The sequence below is a fragment of the Sebastes umbrosus genome, chromosome 17 (genome assembly GCF_015220745.1).
Source record: "Sebastes umbrosus isolate fSebUmb1 chromosome 17, fSebUmb1.pri, whole genome shotgun sequence".
In the NCBI taxonomy this organism is placed as follows: domain Eukaryota; kingdom Metazoa; phylum Chordata; class Actinopteri; order Perciformes; family Sebastidae; genus Sebastes; species Sebastes umbrosus.
Genome location: NC_051285.1, coordinates 14,499,766 through 14,519,995, shown reverse-complemented (window position 1 = coordinate 14,519,995; position 20,230 = coordinate 14,499,766). Strand labels below are relative to the sequence as shown.

The 20,230-nt window shown below is 42.8% G+C and overlaps 1 protein-coding gene across 16 annotated transcripts in view; it reads right to left on the bottom strand.

Annotated features, from left to right (window-relative positions):
• Positions 1–799: 799 nt before the first annotated feature.
• synj1 (synaptojanin 1) overlaps positions 800–20,230 on the bottom strand; it is a 28,766-nt gene continuing 9,335 nt past the window's right edge. For 4 of the 16 annotated variants that reach the window (XM_037748021.1, XM_037748028.1, XM_037748022.1 and 1 more), the window contains 25 exons: positions 19,442–19,538; positions 18,538–18,713; positions 18,357–18,438; positions 18,088–18,240; positions 16,417–16,582; positions 16,099–16,122; positions 15,432–15,623; positions 14,357–14,441; positions 13,990–14,130; positions 13,697–13,889; positions 13,449–13,607; positions 13,178–13,334; positions 12,751–12,877; positions 12,315–12,527; positions 12,153–12,231; positions 11,760–11,925; positions 11,424–11,606; positions 9,717–9,839; positions 9,486–9,524; positions 8,750–8,797; positions 7,373–7,414; positions 6,607–6,659; positions 6,312–6,501; positions 5,494–5,822; positions 800–3,861 (listed from right to left, as the gene is read on the bottom strand). In XM_037748021.1, coding sequence (XP_037603949.1) covers positions 2,875–3,861; positions 5,494–5,822; positions 6,312–6,501; positions 6,607–6,659; positions 7,373–7,414; positions 8,750–8,797; positions 9,486–9,524; positions 9,717–9,839; positions 11,424–11,606; positions 11,760–11,925; positions 12,153–12,231; positions 12,315–12,527; positions 12,751–12,877; positions 13,178–13,334; positions 13,449–13,607; positions 13,697–13,889; positions 13,990–14,130; positions 14,357–14,441; positions 15,432–15,623; positions 16,099–16,122; positions 16,417–16,582; positions 18,088–18,240; positions 18,357–18,438; positions 18,538–18,713; positions 19,442–19,538 — 4,204 coding nt within the window. In that variant the 3' untranslated portion in view covers positions 800–2,874. Of the gene's footprint in view, positions 3,862–5,175; positions 5,200–5,493; positions 5,823–6,311; positions 6,502–6,606; positions 6,660–7,372; positions 7,415–8,749; positions 8,798–9,485; positions 9,525–9,716; positions 9,840–11,423; positions 11,607–11,759; positions 11,926–12,152; positions 12,232–12,314; positions 12,528–12,750; positions 12,878–13,177; positions 13,335–13,448; positions 13,608–13,696; positions 13,890–13,989; positions 14,131–14,356; positions 14,442–15,431; positions 15,624–16,098; positions 16,123–16,416; positions 16,583–18,087; positions 18,241–18,356; positions 18,439–18,537; positions 18,714–19,441; positions 19,539–20,230 lie in introns of all 16 variants that reach the window. The other 12 variants (XM_037748024.1, XM_037748029.1, XM_037748027.1 and 9 more) reach the window with 8 other exon arrangements.

Here is a 20,230-nt window from a genome sequence, read left to right as displayed (position 1 = left end):
TGTTTTCAGTTATTCTGGTTGATTAGACCCCTGCTCAGGTTCAAGGTGGCCGCAGCTTTGATGGGAATTTCTTAGGTTACAAATCACCTATCAATAAGAATGATAAAGTCGTAATTTGTCCCGCCCTAACAGGTTCAACAAAGCTAACAGGAAACTCAGGATGGTGTCACTCAATTAGACTATACACGCCCACATATGGTGCCTTCAAATGAAACTCGTGATTACAACATGGGAAGTCGTGTAAACAATATGCTTGGCATTCAAGTGGTTAAGTCGTGAGAACACCGCTGCTAAGCAACGGCAATATGAACGTTACTGTCGGCGTCTAGAAGCCACAGAGGCTAACAATTTAGCAAGCTGGCAAGTGGGTAACATAATGCAGAAACAAATTACAAAGAAAAACAATATATGACTAAAATTACAATACATTCACTTATTATCCACCAAAAAAATTTACTTCCAAGGCCTCCGCCATTTCTGACAACGTCAACAAACACGTCACAAGTCGTGAACTCGGAGCTTTCAGAAACTTTCCACTTATCATATATACCACATTAGGGGGGCGTTCATATGGACTCTTCCTGAACACGGTAAACTGATATATATATATACATATATATATATATATATATACTTGAGAAGAAGTCTAATCAGCCACATTAACTGAAAACACCTGTGTGGATGTTCAGAGGCTTTAAACAAAGCACAGAAGCGTTAGTTAGCTGGTACTTTCTTGGGTCAGATGTTTTATCCTCCATGAGCCATCAAAGACATTTCACCCAGTAACATAATTTCTGAAGGTTGGGGGGGGGCGGGGGGAGGGCGGGAAACAACATCTGATTAGATTACAACAGCTGGCATGTGTCATGTTAGGAAGGATTGCACTCTCACTGATCCTTTTGCAAATCTCATCATCGTCAGCATTGATGCTGACCTATACAACTCAACAGCAGTGAAAGAGTGATGTAAGGTAGTACAGGGGGGAAATACGGACACTGACAACACCACACACACACCTCATGGATGGTAACAAAATCAGCAAGGCTCAGTAACAATTACTCTCAACTGGAGGGAATGGCTATGGGTTACATATCACAGGTGGGACCTGCAAACGCTGAGGAGGGTTTGACACCCAACACTCACAAATCACACTACTGTCTGGAATGTGGGCCACACGTCGCCTGTGAAGGAAGGACACAACAAACAACTGGAAATGATCTGGTGATGCTTTTGAGCATACAGTACAGTGTAGTTGAGTCAAGGTGGTGAATAATCTTCTACTAGAGTTGCTCTGGGGAGAATTCTCACTCCCTTTGTGGGGAAAAAAAAAAGTCCTTTGTGTTGTATTGTTAACATTTTCGCATACAGTGAGGCCACTCCACAGCCCCTGGCAGGCTGGAGAGAGGAAATACAGTTACAGCCATGAGCGAGTGAATACAGTGGCTGTTAGTTCAGACACCTGTAAGCAAATACACCATGTGCACAGGGGAAAAAGCTCTGATATCCCACTCTTAACTCTGTACACACACTCACATCCAAACACAAACACTGTCAAAACACGACAACGGACGATATGCACCTCAAACACAACACATTACTTCTCACCACAGTATCAACAATAGATTATTTAGAGTAAATGTTCTTAGAAATTAAAAGCATGACTTTTGCGATAAACAAAAGTTGAAGTAAAAAAAAAAATGTGCCCTCTTGTTATTATTATTATTATTATTATGCATGGCTTGTCCTTGCTGCTGCTGCCATGTCCACGGACCCCAAATCACACCATCTTCGTACTTAAGAGCAACAGAAGTATACACACACGCAAAAAAACACCACATTCTCTGAATTTACAATAGTGTGGTTAAAACGCTTTGGATAAACCAAGAAGGATCAAAACACTACAGAGAGGTGGAACGGTCATCTGTTCAATCCGCAGGCTCTCATTTCTGTAAGAATACAACCAAGAGACGGCCTTTCAGTGCATATCAAGTTACATTGTGCAAACCACTGATGATGGTCATCACAAAACGCGCACATTTAAGCGAGTCGTTTCCATGTTGAAAACATACATTTATACATAATCACTATGTACGTATAGGTTATGATATAGAGCTAAAGCTAAGCGTTAACAGCCCATAGACAAAGAACGATGACCAAATAGGGAGAACAAAATGTCTTACTATCAAGGTGGATGAGATATTACAGAGCATCAGTCCTGCGGCAGTGAACAGTTTGACTGACTGTGACTAAACCCAGTGCAACGTAAAGTACATTCATGATAAAAGCAAGCGCACACTAGGACTTTTTAAACTTGCACCCCTCAGACTCAAAAGAACAAAACAAAAATGTACAACAAAATCTATTTTGGGGGCAAATGTAAAAAACCTGCAGTGCATAGCCTTTCTACTACATGTAAACTGAAGAAGGTAGAAGATTACTCCTCTACTCTGAGAATCCCGCTCTGAGGTACAGGTCAGTCAGAATGATGGATATGAACCGCAGTGTGTCAGCGAATGTAGGATATTGCACAGGTGGTTAAACACGTGATTTGTGCGTATACATGTCCTTTATATATACTGTAGACGCAGGCACGTGTCTGCCGCCATGAATAAAAATAAACATCAGAACGATTCATATTAAAATAAATGCTAATATCAGGGGGGAACAAGCAAACATATCCGTGGTGACACACGTTTAGGCTCATACGCTTCTCATGTTACTGCTTGAGATATAAATCCTTTTTCCTGTGATTCAGAAGGGGGATTGGTCTATACTTCTTAAATACTGTCTCTTTTGTACATACACACGCACATATACACATTTATCATAGATCTATACATATCTGGATATGCCCTTTACATATTAAGAGTGATCCTATCTTTCTGTTGACTCCCTGGGGAAGAAGCAGTCGTCGCTGGGTCCCTCTGGGAGATTTGGGTTACTGGGTACAGTTCTAGTTGCGATGGGAGGAGGGAGGATTGGGAATGCTGAAGGAACCGAGGATAACCAGTCGGGCTCTGAGTCGAACACAGAGCGGGAGGGCTGAGTCTGAGTTTGGGACGCTAGGGAGCTGGAAGGGAAGACGGGTGGTGTTTTGGTTGGACGTTGAAAATCCAAATCATCATCAAAAGTGACCCAATGCTGGGTTGGTTTCCCTCCTGGGGGAGGCGGCTGGCGGCGAGGTGCGAGGACGGGCGGGATGGAGGAAGGTGGTGCCAGAGGCAAGGAGGGGGCAGGAGACGGGGCGAGGGGGATAAGAGGAGAAGGATTAAAAGTGGACGATGGACCAAACAGGGACATGGTCCTCTGGAGCTGGGAGGCGGGTGCAGCAGCAGCAGCAGGGGTAGGGATGAGTGGTTGAGTGAAAGCAGACATGGTCCTCTGCATGTTTGGCGTCACGGCGGGACGCTGGACGCTGAAGTCCGGGGTGAGCGAGCGGTGCTGCTGCTGTGCCAGCGGGCCGGTGAAAGGATTGGTGCTGCTGGGTCGGGCGGGGAGCGGGTCGGTCAGGATGAGGCCGGGGGAGGCTCGCAGCGTCTCGTGCGATCGGCAGCGAGACGGGACCGGAGGAGGCGGGAGCAGGGAGGAGGCGAACGGCGACGGGGTGGAAAGTGAGGAAGAGGAGGACGATTCGAGCGCCTGCAGATCTGACAGAGCGGAGGACTGGAGGGAGAAGGATAAAGGAAGAGTGCTGGAGGACGACGCGGACGCAGCAGGAACGGAGGGGGGAGCACGCAGAGAGGAGCCTCTTGTCAGGGACTGGGTGGCGTGCCAGGAGGATGATGGGAAATCAGAAGCGAGTGCATCGAAGGGGTCGGGCTTCCATTGTGCTTCTATTTGGATTCCGTTCAGTCCATTAGTCTACGGAGGAACAAGACAAAGAAAAATGCCATTCAGCTGTCACATCAAACGCTGGGTGAAAATATGAACCATGAGCTAATGTGTGTTTTACCAACTAATGGTCCATAAATGAATTGATCATAACCTTCTCTCTTTAGCTCAGAGCATAGTTTAAAGATTGGAGCTTTCTTGTAAACAAACAGTTATATATTTATTAGGGCTGTCAAAGTTAACATGATAATAACGTGTTAACGCAAATTTGTTTTAATGCCACTCATTTCTTTAACGCATTAACGCAACTTGCAATTTTTAGGTTGTAGCGGGTTCAGTTTTAGAGATAGAGTGAAGGTACTGGCATCATATGAAACTAGAAAAACCTAAGGAATCCATTGGTACCAACCATGTCAAAGTAGCTTGTCGTGAAGGAGGCTAAAAGTTTACGCTAAATTTTGGAGAGAAAAAACTTGCATGGCCATGTTCAAAGGAGTTCCTTGACCTCTGACCTCAAGACATGTTTTGTGCTAAATGCAGTACCTGTGAGGGTTTCTGGACAATATTTGTCATTGTTTTGTGTTGTTAATTGATTTCCGATAATAAATATTTACATTTGCATAAAGCAAGCATGATATGTCCACTCCCATGTTGATAAGAGTATTAAATACTTCCCAAATCTCCCTTTAAGGTACATTTTGAACAGATAAAAAATGTGCAATTAATCGCAATTAACTATGGACAATCATGCGATAAATCTCAATTAAATATCTTAATCGATTGACAGCCTTAATATCTATATGTTTCTAACTTGATCCATAACACCTCTAGTGGTCAAAAACGCCACAGGGTACCTTTAAATCTGGCCAATTTAAATAAACGGACTACTGCTGACAACCAATGTATTTATCACAGTCGATGTACAATCACTAACTCTATTACAAATGAATGAAATAATACAAATTAAACAAAATTATGAGGTCATTGCATATGTGCTCACTCTCAACACCACAGTGAGCAGATATGAAAGGACTAGTGAGGGGGGAAAATGGCCAACAACAAAACATCACATTTCCATCTGTTTTTTTATGGTTTGATATGTTGACCGACAAAAAGAAGACAAAAGGATTGCTCCGTTTTGTGAGCCAAACACAAAACAATGTCTTGCAGTGGACTAAAAAACATCCAGGTTAAAATAACTTAGGAGGAGACGTAAAAAGGAAGGAAAATTGAAATGACAGAGGAGGAGGTTACTGGGTGTAATGTATGAGAGGTAATAACATCAGAGCAGAGGACTGTTGTGCTATGGAGGATGAGACAAAGAGGTGGTTTAATATTAAGTACCTGTCACCCTGAGGGCTTCTCCAGCTTGTGAGAGAGAGACAAATGTATCAGAGAGACAAAAGCAGGAAGAATGACACAGACAACTAAGCTCATCTGATGTGAGACAAAGGAGCAGAAAGAGGTCGCAGTCTCCGCCTCCGACACTCGTCATAATTTAGCTTAACATATCTTGTCTAATAAGTAGAAGTTGAGAATCTGTAGTACATTATTTAAAATACATGAAAGCAGAAAAATATCAATGCGAATCAGTAGATAATTATGTTCTTTGTTCAGCTGCTGAAATTCCAATAATTTAATGAAAAGGAAGTTGGCACCAACCTGTGCAGCTGGGGCCGTCTCAGTCTTGGCAGTCTCAGGTGGCAGAGCGTGAGAGGAGCGGGAACGTGGTGGGGGTTTAGGAGAGGCTAGACCTTGTGGAGAACCAGCAGGGGCGGCAGCAGCAGCGGTGGCGGCGGCAGGAGGAGGGTGCCCTACTTTAGGAGCTTGCTGTGGAAGGAGCGGAGCTTGAAGTGAGGGCTGCATCGGTGGTGGGAGGTTGGAGTGGGCTGGAGGGGCAGCTTGTTGGGGCAGCATGGGCTGCTGCATGGGCTGCTGCATGGGTGATGGAACTTGGGGTCTCGCTGCAGGGGGCTCCATTGGAGGAGGACCTAGAAGGGAAGAAATAGAACAGAGTTAAATTCACTGTATCACATTAACAACATTATAGTGTCGATTAGGGCGAATGCTTCGAAGCTTCGACCATTGCCACGGTAATCAACCTCCAAATCAGTATTCGAATGCTTCGGTTTTTCCTGTTTAATTTTTTATATATAAGTATGTAATAATAATGTATAAATCCAAAAATGAAATAAGGAATAATCCCACAAGGTTATTCATTATTCATTATTCATATTAAACATTAAATATTAGTTATTCTCAGATGGATCTCGCTGTTTGTTGTGTAGAGCGGCAGCGACGCTGTCCCGGGTGCTGAAACGGGGGAGATGGAGACAGACAGATAGAAGAACATGTCAGTCTGCTGCGCCGCGCTGCTCAGTGAAGCTTTGAAGACCTTCGAATATTGAAAAATGGTATTTGGGACAGCCCTGTTATTGGTAATCTAGTATTATGCCTGCTGTGAAAACACATTTCCTTACCCAGAGGCAGGTCAGTCGGTTTGACCTGGCCACTGGCCACAGGTCGTGGAGCTCCAGGGTGGGTGTCTGGGATGGGCCGAGGGGCCCCGGGATGCACCTCTGGGATGGGTCTGGGTGCTCCGGGGTGGGAGGGAGGTGCTGGACGAGACTGAGTGGGCACACTGATTACCCCAGCTCGAGGAGGGATGTTCTGGATGACAAAGAGGGAATAGAGAATAGGGAAAAATGAACAAATATGGTAACAAATCAGTAAAAGATAGATCAAACTCTTTTTTATTATGAGTTGTAAACTCACCGGTCTGGGAACACCTCCAGGTCCAGGAGCTCCCACTGCTACCTGGCCTCGAGCTGAAAGAGTTAAGACAGAGATGTAAGGAATAGTTGCAGCAGGAGCGTTTAGGGAGATGGGAGATTCAAAGCGAATGAGCAACAATAACTTTTACCAGCCCTGTACTAAATCACTCGAGTCCATGGCAAACAAACCCTAACCTATGACAGAGCAAATTCTCCATGGCTGACTTCATTATTAATGATGACTCATAGTCATTCCTGAGCTGCAGGACGTCTGGAGGAGAGGCAGGCCTTGTTCTGTGAGCCAACTGCTTATCACACACCTCTGCTTTCGCTATTTTTCTTGCTGAACCCCCCTCTCAGCGCCTGCGAACATGTTCCCACGCGACTTAGATGTCTGCTACTGTTGTAATACTTCACTGTGCAGTCACCAAAATGTAAGTCAACCCTGCTAATCACGCACACCCTTACTGTGACAGAGGGATTCAGCTAGCCACACACACACACACACACACTTTACAAATAGGTCAGATGAAGACAGGCCAAGACGCCGACAGGCTAAGCAACCAAACCCTGTCCTCCACCCTGTGACGGGCTTAATTTGTGTCATGGTATAAACACACAACACAGTATTATAGTAGACAGACAAAGATAATCTCAGCCCCATATCCAGAAAGCTCCATGGGACGAATACAAACCTACATAACTCAGTAACAATCCTTTTTTCTTCATTGGTACACTAATGCTACGTCATGCTCTGTGGCACTCACCTGTAGCAGCCTCTGGCCGAGGAAGAGCGGGGCTTTTTGGTCCTTTGCAGCACAAAGGAAACCAAACCACATTACTGTTAAACACATTGTGGAGCACTGGTCACAGGAAGCAGGTGTTTCCAATGACGTCACTTTACAAAAAGCACTGGGAATAGCGTGTGGTGGTAATAATGCAGCAGAGCAGTGAAGCCTGAGATGCTGTGAGTCTGAATATCTACCTGACTGGGGAGGATTTCCCCACTAATCACGGTGAGCGGACTTTAATACCATTTCAAGTCCAGGCCAAAAGGATTTCCCTTTGACTCACGTTATCTCCCCAGTTATGAAAAGACTATAATCATCAAATCAATACGAACCATTTCAGTCAAATGGTCTCCTGCAATGAGTGTAGCTCATGACTCCTGATTATAATGTGATTAAAGTAGCCTTGTTGTGATGCATATCCTCCCTCTTCCACAAGTTGTGACATTTACTTTCAGACCTCAATACAAATGTTAACAATAAACTAGAATTAACACTTGCGGTTGTATGCCTCCGCCAACCAAGTTCAGTTTACATCAATATCTGTTCAAAATGTCATAACGTCATCGTTTTATCCTATTAGACATTTGTGTAAAATTGTCATAATTAGCACATAAATTCTTGAGTTAGGGCCAAAATCGTGTTTAGTGAGGTCACAGTGACCTTTAACCACCAGTTCATCCTTGAGTTCCAAGTGAATGTTTGAACCAAATTTGAAGAAATTCCCTAAAGGCGTTCCAGAGATATTGCGAGAATGAGACGGACGGTAAGGTCACAGTGACCTCGATCTTTGACCACCAAAATCTAATCAGTGGATGTTTGTGCCAAATTTGAAGAAATCCGCTCAAGGCGTTCATGAGATATCGCATTCACAAGAATGGATTGGATGGACAGACAACCCAAAAGCATAATGCCTCCGGCCACAGTTGTCACCGGCATTGAAAAAAACAAAGGTTGTTGTTTTTATTAATCCTTAACACTAATTTATTTGGTGACCACTGAATATTAAATTGGAAAAAATTCTTGTCGTTTGGATAGAAAAGTCTGAATTTGCCTCCAGTGGCACAGCAATTGTAACAGTGTATTTCCCGTTATCCTTTTAACCTCTTTGTTTTTTTCATTCCCTGCTTATTTTGCATTTAAATAAGCCAACTATGTTTTAACAACAGGCTACCAAACACATCTCTCTCTCATACACACACACACACACACACACACAAGACTAAAATGGCCCACAATGATGAAGAATTGGTCTAAGGTGATTCATCAATGTCCAAAAAAAGCATATTGATGACTGGGTGTGTCAGACTACAGGGATCAGATGACATTTAAAAGACACACCGCCTGACCAGTTACCTTGGCTGCCTCTCCTAGCAAACAGTGGGCTGGGACTTTCACCACAGTCTTTAAAGTCAAAGAGGGGAAACAGTATTTCAATATGAAAAAAAAATACATCATGACTAACCAGCTACTCCCACATTAAATAAATTCAAATAAGGGCAACAACACCAAGGAAAACATCTATGCTAGTTAATAACACATTATATAGTACTCACAGATATACCACAAATGAGGATATTATCGTAAAACTAGGCACATTTTTTACATCCACAAAAATCACATATTAAGGGGAGTAATTGTGATGATGTACAAGAAGCATTGCATTTTTTAACTTCACATAAGTGGTCATTCACCACTTGAAAAACCGTAATCTAGGAGCGGTTCACCTAAATTCAAGCATGACTCAGCCACCTAAGGACCTACTCCCAATTCAACTTTTATTCGGAGGTTGATTTGGGTGGATAGTCCGATGTTTTAACAAGCTGTAAAGCTGAAGATAAACCCGAAGGACAGCCCAGTGGTGTGTACATCCAGTCTGGTGTAGGAGAGGGTTCATGTGACAATCATCTGAAAACTAACTTTGTTCTATGCTGAACTGAAATAAGCAGTGGAACCAATGACAGCGTACTGAATCAAAACTGTAAAATGCAATGTGCTTCTTCTTTGTGTGTAGCGTCAAATGGAAAATAGCACTTTAAATGCTTCAGCGATGTGAGCACATACACAAACAGTTCTACACTACTTAATTTACCTGCAGAGTCCTTTCTAACTGGCAGAGGGCTCATGCCTCCTTCAGGAATGAGGCGAAGCAGTGGGATAAAGGTGAAAATGTTAACACCTGATTTAAGGATCTCCTACTGTACCGTGCTGAACAATTAAACATCCACACTTCCTATGTAGAATTTCATTTGATTGCGCGCTACACTTCTGTGATTCAAATGTCAGAAAACTGTAGACAAGAAGGTTAAGGATGATGCTTTACCTGAAGGTGGTGGTGGGCGTTGAGGGGGTGCTGGTCTGGCTGGTGGAGCCTGGGGACGAGGGGGAGGCGGGCGTTTGGGCTCTTGAGATCCGGGGGCACCGGGCTGGAAGTCAACAGGAGGCCCTGGAAAAAAAAAAGTGATGCAAATGAAAAGGGAGTGGTTTAAAAACATTTCACCATTTGCAATTGTTTGTGACTGCCCAGTTTACACACTCTTGAATTTGCACAATCACTCACAATATAGAAACACACTTTTGTACCATTTCCTCCAAATTAAAACTTCACTGGAAAAGAGCAGGGCTTAATGCCTATAATGTAGGGGTGGGCGATACATCGAATGTAGTCGTATCACGGCTTGTCCCATGCGCGATGTATAAAATGACTATATCGCGAACATCGACTACAAATTGTCATGTAATGTTTTTAAGCCACCACGCCGGCATGAGACTCGCTTTGGCATTTCCTTTTCTCCCTCTCTCCCTCCAGCTTCCTCTCACAGACACACACACACACACACATATTTCACAAACTCTGCGCCCATCCAGACCTCTCTCCTGGGCGAGTGTGTGTGATGTATTCGGCCGGCGTGTTTTTGTATTTGGAAAAAAGTGCAAAATGGAAAGAAATCACAGCCGCTGTAAACAACTACATCCCAACGCCGGTTATGTAGTTGAAAAGCCCGGATTCAAAAGACTCACTAAGACAATTGATCCAAAATATTAACTGCCTGGTTGCAATTTTTTTGCTGAGAAAGCTCTACCGGCTCTACTCAACCCTTTTACATCATATAAACATGTTCTTTTCTTTGACAAATCACACTGGTCAAACATATAACAAGTAGTCTCTATAAACAGATTTTGCATTCACATGTAGAATCTGTAAGCAGCGGACAAGATTTTGGCATCGAAAGCATTCTGGTTTCCATTTGTAGTCCGAGTAGTATTGACCAATCACGTTCGCGCAGGCTTTGGTGGAATGCAGGTTAACAGTCCGTGTGGAGAGTAAAAGAGGCGGAACACATTGGCCGATATACAGTTCCTGAAACAACCAGCTATCGTCTGATGATGATTTAGCTTTTTGTTGGTTTAAAATTAGCTTGTAAACAATCCGGTCGTACACGGTGTCTCTCAACTCCAACTCTAGTCTAACATCTCAAGTTGCTAATCGGACTGTAATCGATGAGCAGCGTATGGAAGTCTTGGCCCGGATATCCGCCGGCTACACCAGAACCCCAGAAATATAGCCCCTTGCCCCCAAAGGGTTCCGATGGGTTCCGATGGGTTCCGATGGGTTCCGAGATTGCATATCAAGCCATGAGCCCTTTTTCGGAAAGTCTAAAAGACAAACATCTCTCAACACAGTGCTATTGTATAATTTGTTCCTTGTGTTGACCAAAGAAAAGATGAAGCTAACACTGCACACGTTTTAATACTGCACCACAAAACATGTTTCAAAAGGAAACACGTAGTTTTTACTGGAAGACACACTACAAGCCCTCTAACACTAAACATGGATTAAATTACCACACGTTACATTTTACCTGAAAATTCTCTCCTCAGTGATGACGGGCTTAAATCTCCTTCAGTGCATCACAAACAGAACAGAGTCACAGTTTATATTCCAGCAGGCAGAGACTGGAGCCTGAGTTGATTATTACATTTAGAAACCTGATTCCAGGTGTGAGTCATGCTGCACGTTATTATTTACCTTGTGATGGTCGGGAGGGTTGTCCTCCACGACCTGGCCTGCTGGGCGCGGCAGGTTCTCCGTGGGTTGGGGAGGGACAGGGACTACTGCGGGGGGAGGGGAGAGGGGAGGATCCAGGGCCAGAGCCTGCTCCAGGCTGAAGGTGCTGGGGAAGGATATCCTCCACCTCCTCGTCCACATCACCTGGTAAATGAGGCCAGGAATTTATGCACTTCAAACTGGTTATCCATACAGCCATATCAGTGGCGGCAAAAAACATAAATTATTAAAAAAAAACATTCATAAAATCCACATTTCTGAAGAAAGGATTGGGAGTGCTTGGCCGTCATCCCTCACCTTCCATATCATAATCATCGTCGCCCATGTCCGTGTCCTCAGCAAGCAAGGTGGAGCTGGCCGAGGTGGGGATGCTTCCACAGATCCTCTCCACGCTCATCTCGTCCTCCAGATTCTTAATCCAGCCTGAACTCTTCAGGCGGATGTCAATCATCTTGCCGAGGACCTACAATGTAACCGAGAGACATAGACAAGAGAGAAGAAGACAGTAGTTACCAGACATATAGTTGACAGAAAGGCAATTTCTGTGTATGTTTGAGACACATGAATGTAGCACAAGGGTGATTAAAATGATGCAGAGAGATGGATGCACCTTTTATATTATTAATGTCAAGACTTACGGGAGCATTTGTTTAGCTTTCGATGTAATTAATATAATCAGTGATGACTTACGGTGGAAGCGCTGAGAGAAAGAGCAGCAAGAGCAGAGTAACCTTCCAGGAAAGTCACCCACATCTTCTCCTCGACAAACCTGCATAAACAAGGACATCGTCAGTGCCGTCTCGCTGTCTGGAGGTGAGACATGTCTGTCTGTGTTTGGGATGTCGGGCTCACCTGATGAGGATGACCTCTCCGAAATTAGCAAACTTGTCCAGCAGCTCGTCTATGAGTGGGTCATCGAAGTAGTCGTCAGGGCCGGAGGAGCAGAGTGACACCAGGATGGTGCCGTCCGGAGGCCCCTGCAGGGCAATGACCTCTTTGTAGACCTGGTGCCGCTCCTCTGGGTCGACCTCCAGGATGTCCACATCTATTATCGACACCACGGGCCTAAAGAAAGAGAGACAGGAGACCTTGAAGACGGTGATGTTTGATTAAAGAGAAACACCATATATTTGTTTGCACCATTGTTATATTTCAGAGTCTCAGAGTAATCAGTCGGTTCCACTTGACAACACAACATAGAAACGGAAATGCAGCAAATTCTATTGCTATGGTGAAACTTAAATATCATAGATTTACTCTACTCTTACAGATATATCTTGTTAATTACCTGTGGTCAGAGGTCTTAAGCTCAGCCCTGCCGTAGTACTTCAGAGTCCCAGGGTTCCAGGGGTTGGCTGGGTCGTCGTCATTGTCCACAGATGAAGAAGCTGCCCCAACTACATTCATCTCCTCAGCTGCAAAACACGCAGAGATGCATTTATAATACCCTTTTTCCACCAAAATTAGCACGTGAATGCAGGTTTTTTAATCACAGGAAAACCTGCTTGACTCCTTTCCCATTGCCAGTAGATGAGTATGCCTTTCCATTTTCTTCCTGGTGTACCCAATACTCCAATCTCGCCTACTTCATCTTGAAGACTAAAACATATTTTTTGCCAGTGTTGTAATGTTGTCTTTAGTAAGGAGGTCTGAGATAGAAGGGAAGGAGATTATTTGGGTTGGTTAGACTTGTCTGTTGTGGCTCTGCACGATACCTGTTTTGTCAAAGTTCCACTTCCTCCTCTTCCAGAGTATGCGGTCAGTCCAGGCTGGCGTGCGGCACTTCTCACTGGTGTCATAATCTTCAGAGAAGAGGTCATACTTATAGGTGGGGGCAAAATCTAACTTCCCCTCGATAAAACCTCGGAAAACCTGTTGGAGATATTTCTGCATTAGTATGTGCTATAAAAGGCTTTATATTATGGCACATTGTTCTCTGTTGAGAGGAAGTGAAAGGTATTAGTGCACGTGTGGTGTAGGTCGTACCAAACCAGCATTCTTCTGGTCCAACAACTGGTCCCCAGCTGTCAAGGCATCCCAGTTTTGCTGTTTGATTAGCTCTTTCACTTCCTCATTGGGCATGCTGATTCGATAGTTAAAGTCTCCGCACCAGAAAACGTAGTCATGCGAGTACAGCAGACGACCCTGGCAAGGATAAGACGGATGCGGTTATGCACACGTTATGCAAAAAAATGTGTTTGTAAAAATCACTTGTTTGATATTGTGGCTATTACCATGGGGAAGGTGAGTCTGCGAGTGATCTCACTGTAGTCGTCGTTCCTCTCCTTGACCTGTGACTGGCCAGCAGCAAAATGGGAGCAGACGAAGCAGATGCTGGTGGTGTGGAAGAGCAGGCGGATGGCAACGCCTCCTTTATTGCCTGTAGCCCCGCCCATCCCGGTTTTTACAGTGTCTACAGCAACATCCCTGGAGACCATATTGAATGACAAGATTACGTTTGTTATAATAACTCGTGATTTGCAGTATAACTAGATACGTCTCTCATGAGAATGGGTACGGTTCGTACCTGATGAAGGGTGCGTGCTGTGGGCGGATGAAAACAAACAGACACACTCCCACCAGCTGCTCTGAAGCAAGCAGCACATACTTGTGGTCCCGCGATATGTTTTTTTGGAGCTCAGCTGCCCATAGTTTCTGGTTTGTAGTGCTGAGACAAAAACAGAGAGATGTGTCATAGTGCAGAAAAAAGAAAAGAAATATAAAAAACACCCAGACAAGACAGAAACATAAATTGTCAGAGGGACCATTAATATTTTATTATGTTAAATCTTAAGATGTTTGAAAATTCTTTGGTCCTCATCTCCTATAGCCCATAGGTAAAAAAAACAAAACAGACAGGTATGTTATCTGAGGCTGGGATCTTGCACACATACCTCGCACTGACAATATTGCCAGCATTCAGTTCAACCATTTCCTCAAAACCGATGGCAAAGATATCTATCGGGTTGGCTTTGCTGTCTGTAAAGAGAAAGAATACACAATATTCAGCATCTGATAAGAATTATTATTATACATTAATTAGGGCTGTCAATCAAAAATAAGATTCAAATATTTAATTGCGATTAATCGCATGAATATCAGTAGTTAATCGCAATTAATCGCACGTTTTTTATCTGTTCAAAATGTACCTTGAATGGAGATTTGTCAAGTATTTAATACTCTAATCAACATGGGAGTGGGAAAATATGCTTGCTTTATGCAATGTATGTATATATTTATTATTGTAAATCAATTAACAACACAAAACAATGACAAATATTTTCCAGAAACCCTCACAGGTACTGCATTTAGCATAAAAAAACATAACATGGCAAACTGCAGCCCAACAGGCAACAACAGCTATCAGTGTGTCTCACTTGACTATGACTTGCCCCAAACTGCATATGATTATCATAAAGTGGGCATGTCTGTAAAGGGGAGACTCGTGGGTACCCATAGAACCCATTTTCATTCACATATATTGAGGTCAGAGGTTAAGGGACCCCTTTGAAAATGGCCATGCCAGTTTTTCCTCGCCAACATTTAGTGTAAGTTTGGAGCGTTATATAGCCTCCTTCATGACAAGCTAGTATGACATGGTTGGTACCAACGGACTCCTTATGTTTTCTAATTTCATATGATGCCAGTATCTTTAATCTAGCTTTAAGACTCGCTATAACCTAACAATCACAGCTTGTGTTAATGCGTTAAAGAAATTAGTTTACCCCCCCGTTTCCACTCTTTATGCTAAGCTTAGTTAACCGGCTGCTGGCAGTAGCTTTATATTTAGGGTAAAGACATGGCCATGGTATCGTTCTTCTAATCTAGTTCTCGGCTGAGTGAAGGGAATAACGTCATTTCCCAAAATGTCAAACTATTCCTTTCACCTAATAAATAAGAGCAGCTTTATGAAACATATCTTCCCGACATTTACCACCAGTGAGTGCAGATAAATAAACACTGACATACCCTGGAAATCGGGAAGCCCTGCCTTCTTCGGAGCATCCAACAGCCAGTCGTTGAGCGTCTGGTTGCGGAAAGCAATGCTGCGAAACTGTTTACCCCCGTTGACATTCCAGGTGCCGACACCCACTCGGATCTGCTTGGGTTTTGTGTATTTATGGTAGTTCTGACACATTCCCAGCAACACTCTAGGGGAGGCTGTAGAGGGGAGGAGAATGAGATTAGATTGTAAAATGTTTGAGTATGTGTGTGTCTTACCGGAAGGGTGGCAAACGTAGAAACATAACAAAAACGGGAAAGATAAATCTAATCAAAACGAATGGGAGAACATCCAAATACAACAGAGGAAGACTGAAACAATGTCTAAAACATGGGGAATGGGTGAAAGGATACAAACCAGAACTCTTGTTGAAATATAGATAACATTCAAATAATCAATGTTGGTAATGATTAATTTCTGTCTATAAATTTCATTGCAAAATCCAGCATCCTCTTTCTTTTAACCACTATTGCAAAAACCTGATGATATGCAACAGACATATGTTTAAACCACTACCAACATTGGATTATATATGAATGAACAATAATGAGCAGCAAACACAAATGAAAGGGACAACTATGTGATGGGATGAAAGGATCCATCCACTGGGGGGCAGTCTGTCAGTTACTGTACCTGATTGTAAGACGGGCTCAGTGACTACGATTGTGAGCAAGCGGGGGGGAGAGAAGGGAGAGAAGGGCGGGTTAACCAGTGCTTTAACAGATAATTCTAGCAGAGCACTCGGTCAGCATTAATCTAACTGGGACAGAGAGCTGACACATGGAGATTACACTTGACGCGGTGCAGACAAACCCTTCTATTGTGCAGAGTAGCTTGTGGCTAAAATATAGAACCTGCAACATGTAATATGGAGCATTTGTTACACTATTCATAAGTACATTTTAGGGAAGATGTGATGTGTTGATAAAATAATATGCTGTAAAGAAGTACCATAAAGACTGGAAGTGGTGAGCAAGGCCCGAGCTTTGTCCGCCAAATCGCTGTTGAGTGTGGAGCCCAGCCTCAGGATGTCTATAGCCTCTTGCTTGGAGCTGTCGAAGAAGTTGTTCTGGATCGTCCTCGTCACAGAACGAGCGCCATCTTTTAGCTTCCCCGCCTACAAACAGACACGCACCAAAAAAACAAAAACTAAATTATTAGCTGTACTCTCACTTGGTGTGAACAAAATCTGTACTTCCCACTCCAACCACGGAAGAGAAGAAAAAGGAGGAACACATCAGACGCATCCAAGTAATTTTTGAACTGAACAGGAAGGATCAAAACTTCAAAATTTCACTGATTGATGTGTAACATAGTTTCATTTAATGCCACATGGCGATATTTTTAATTGATTCCTCCAAGTTCAACCAATCAAGACAGCAGATTTTGCCAGATGACATAGGCAACAATTGACAATGATACTGTAGTAAGAAAATTATCGCTGAACAAGCGAGGGCAATGGCTATTTTTCTTTTTAACTAGATTTGTGTAGATCAGTAGATCTCCATGGGGCTTTCAAGAGTTGCCACGTCAAGACAATATGCGTCACATGGATACCTCAAGGGAAATAAAATCAAGTTTTATTTATTTTTCTAAATAAAGAGGTCCCACTTATCCCATCCTCCATCATCATCATCATTTAACCAACAGACACTGAAATCAATAATGCACCAGAAATAGACCCACAGCTCAAAAACAATACCGTTGTACTGGCTTGTTAACTTACCACAGAGGTAGAGAGGTCCAGAGGACAGCAGAAAGAGACAGCACACAAGAGTTAAGAAACTGAAGCACACAGTGCTACACACACACAGAGAGGTTTAACTCTGTCACTGCATGCACAACACACAACCAGACATTATTTCTAAGTGCTATTTATGGTTTAAGAGCAAAGTCAAAAGGTAACAATTTAGTCCCCTAGTTCTGTCAACTTACAGATGACACAGTGCCAGCGCTTGTGCCATTTCTATAAGGGGATATTTATTTATCTACTATATTTTCCCTTTCCATGATTTGTTCATTCAACAGGCTGCTATGAGCATGCTTAAACTGAGATGAATTGCTGAAGATGTGTTAGCTTGACAGTAGGTTCTGAAGGAAAATAGTGAGCCTTTGTGATCCTCTTTCAAGCTAAAAAGGGACTAAATTTACAAAAACATTGTATTTAATGGGACAAAACTTCTTTGCAAATATTGCCTTAGCTATGGCTTTATATTAGTTTTAATTGGAATAGTATTTTATCAGTTACAAGTGTTTATCAAGATAGTCTATTCCAGAGTTACTAATTAAATGTCCACCCTTTACAACTTTAAGTCCACTTTGCTTCATGAGAAGAAAAATATAAAACAGGAAACTAAAAATACAACACATTCAACACTGAAGTTTGCTTCAATCAAATGCTGTCATTCACAGCTTCATGTCCCCAGCCAGTAACAACTGGGAGGATGTTGTTATACCACAAAGTGCTGAAGTTCATAAAATCTAACAAAGTCATGGAAATCCTACATCAAATGCAGCTCTGTCAACATGCCGTTCCTTAATGTTGCCTCAATGGTGAAACTGTGAATTACTGTGAACTTGTACAGTACATTTGTGTGTATTTAGTGAGTACATATTGTGTACCTTGGCCTTGCCATCCAGGGCACCGGTGCCTGCGTAGATCTTACTGACGGAGTCTCCGTTGGCAGACCACATGGTCCTAAAAACCTCCTGGAACCTGGCCACCAGCTGGGGTTTCTCCGTCAGACTCATTTCCTCCAGCTGCTTTGGCAGCATCTGGTTGTGGTGAGGGAACAAGGGGTTAGGACTATGAGCATCAATACTAAAAACAACTTGGACGGAAGACGTTCTGTTTTATAACAAAACAAGAGCACACTGTGTCCAACTCCTACCTCAAGGGCAAAGAAGGCCTGGACACTGTTGGTTCTATCCAGACAGTCCAGGCAGTTGGTCCTAATGGTCCCTCCCTGAGTCCTAAAAATACACGATGTAATGTTAAGAAGCAATAACAAAAATGGCATGTACTGTAATGCTACTTTATACTGTATATTTTTGTTTGTATTCATTTCTCACCTTGCGATGCCTGCCTCTCCAGAGTAGTAGAAGATCCCACACTCTTCTATGAACTTGTTGAGGTAGGGTTTGAGGATACTGTGGAGTTTGTCTGCTTTGCCCCCCTTCACATTTTGATGGTAGTCAAAGTTCACCATTTTCACTGCTCCTACATGCTCTGATGCCTTCAGGTGACTCTGAAAGTGACAGAGAAAGGAAGAGGACTTAATCTCAAAAATTCAAACTGATTGCAAATGTGTGGTGCATGCAAGGTGTGTTGCTTAAATCTACGAAGCAGCATTCATTAATGCAAAACTAACGGCTTCAATTCTAAGGAAACCTTTGATTGTAGTCTGTAATCTTGATTGTAACCTGTGATTGTAATCATGCAGGTCAGTCGACAGCTTGTAGTACTATGGACTTTGATTCTTTAATAGAAAAAGATTGACATTCATAGAACCATAACTGTAGTTTTGCCAAATAGATAAGCTGAAACACTACCCCACAGCCAATCAACCATAATATTTCACATACAATGAAAATGTGCTGTCCTGCATTTGTTGTTATTACACTCAAATCCACACTTGAGGAGACATTTCCAGCTATAGCTAACCAGGAAATGCCTTTAATATTAATCAATGAAATGTAGTTTTATACTTCAAAAGTACATTTCCTCTGTCGTTTTGTGACATCTACAAGACCACAGAGGAAAATGTAACCTGACAAGAGTTCAAGGAACAGTAATTGGAATAAGAAAGAATTCCTCACTGTTGCTGTGTGTGCGTGTGTGAATTTACAACAAAAATAAAGGCAGAATCTGTTTTGATGTGTGTGTGTGATGTGTTTTGGACTAAGTCTGTTTTGTTGGAAGCATCAGATAAATGTCTTATGTCAGTGTTAAGGGACAGAGAACGGTTCCTCTCACCTGAAAAGCTTTGCTGAGCATGTGTTCCCCTTCCTTACTCCCAAGCAGGTTGATGATCACCTGTTTACCATACAACCTCCGCAGTGCTGTGAAGTGTCTGGACAACACACATACAATCACATGAAAAGCATTGTTGGGGCTTAAGCTTGATAATTACACACAACATTTCTCAGATGAATAAACCAGGGCTGCAGCAGCAGCAGCACAGCAGCATCACATCTCAACACCTGCTAGGCTGCTGTACAGAAGCACAATACTGACAAGCCTGTATTATGTTTCTCTTTTCAAACTGTTACTTGTATATGTGTGATAAAGGAATGCAAATGACTTTGAATGGGTACATGATGGTACATCAACAATGGCATGTAAATGTGGATTCAAGCTTTGCATTTGGAGTCAACATTGAAATATTAATGTGCAATGAATTCAAAAGCTCTATACCGTGGGCCTCTGTCTTAAACTGGTTAAATATATTACAGATATGGATGGAACGGCAGCACCATCCAGCTGACAGAATAGCAGACCTCGGTTGCTGTTAGTGTTTGTAAAAAAGATGTTATTTTTGGCCTTGCACTATTTAAGGAATTTCAACACAGACATATGAGGCTGTCAGTGCAGATAACTGACCACATATAACATAAGATGAGTCATAAGTCCCAATCTGGACGGATATTTAGAAAGACTGGTTTCATTGCCAACTACGTAGCGCGAAAAAATGATTAATTTGTTACGAAGCACAGCTGGTGTACCATCTGACATGCTCGTCTTGACATGTTCAGGATACTAATA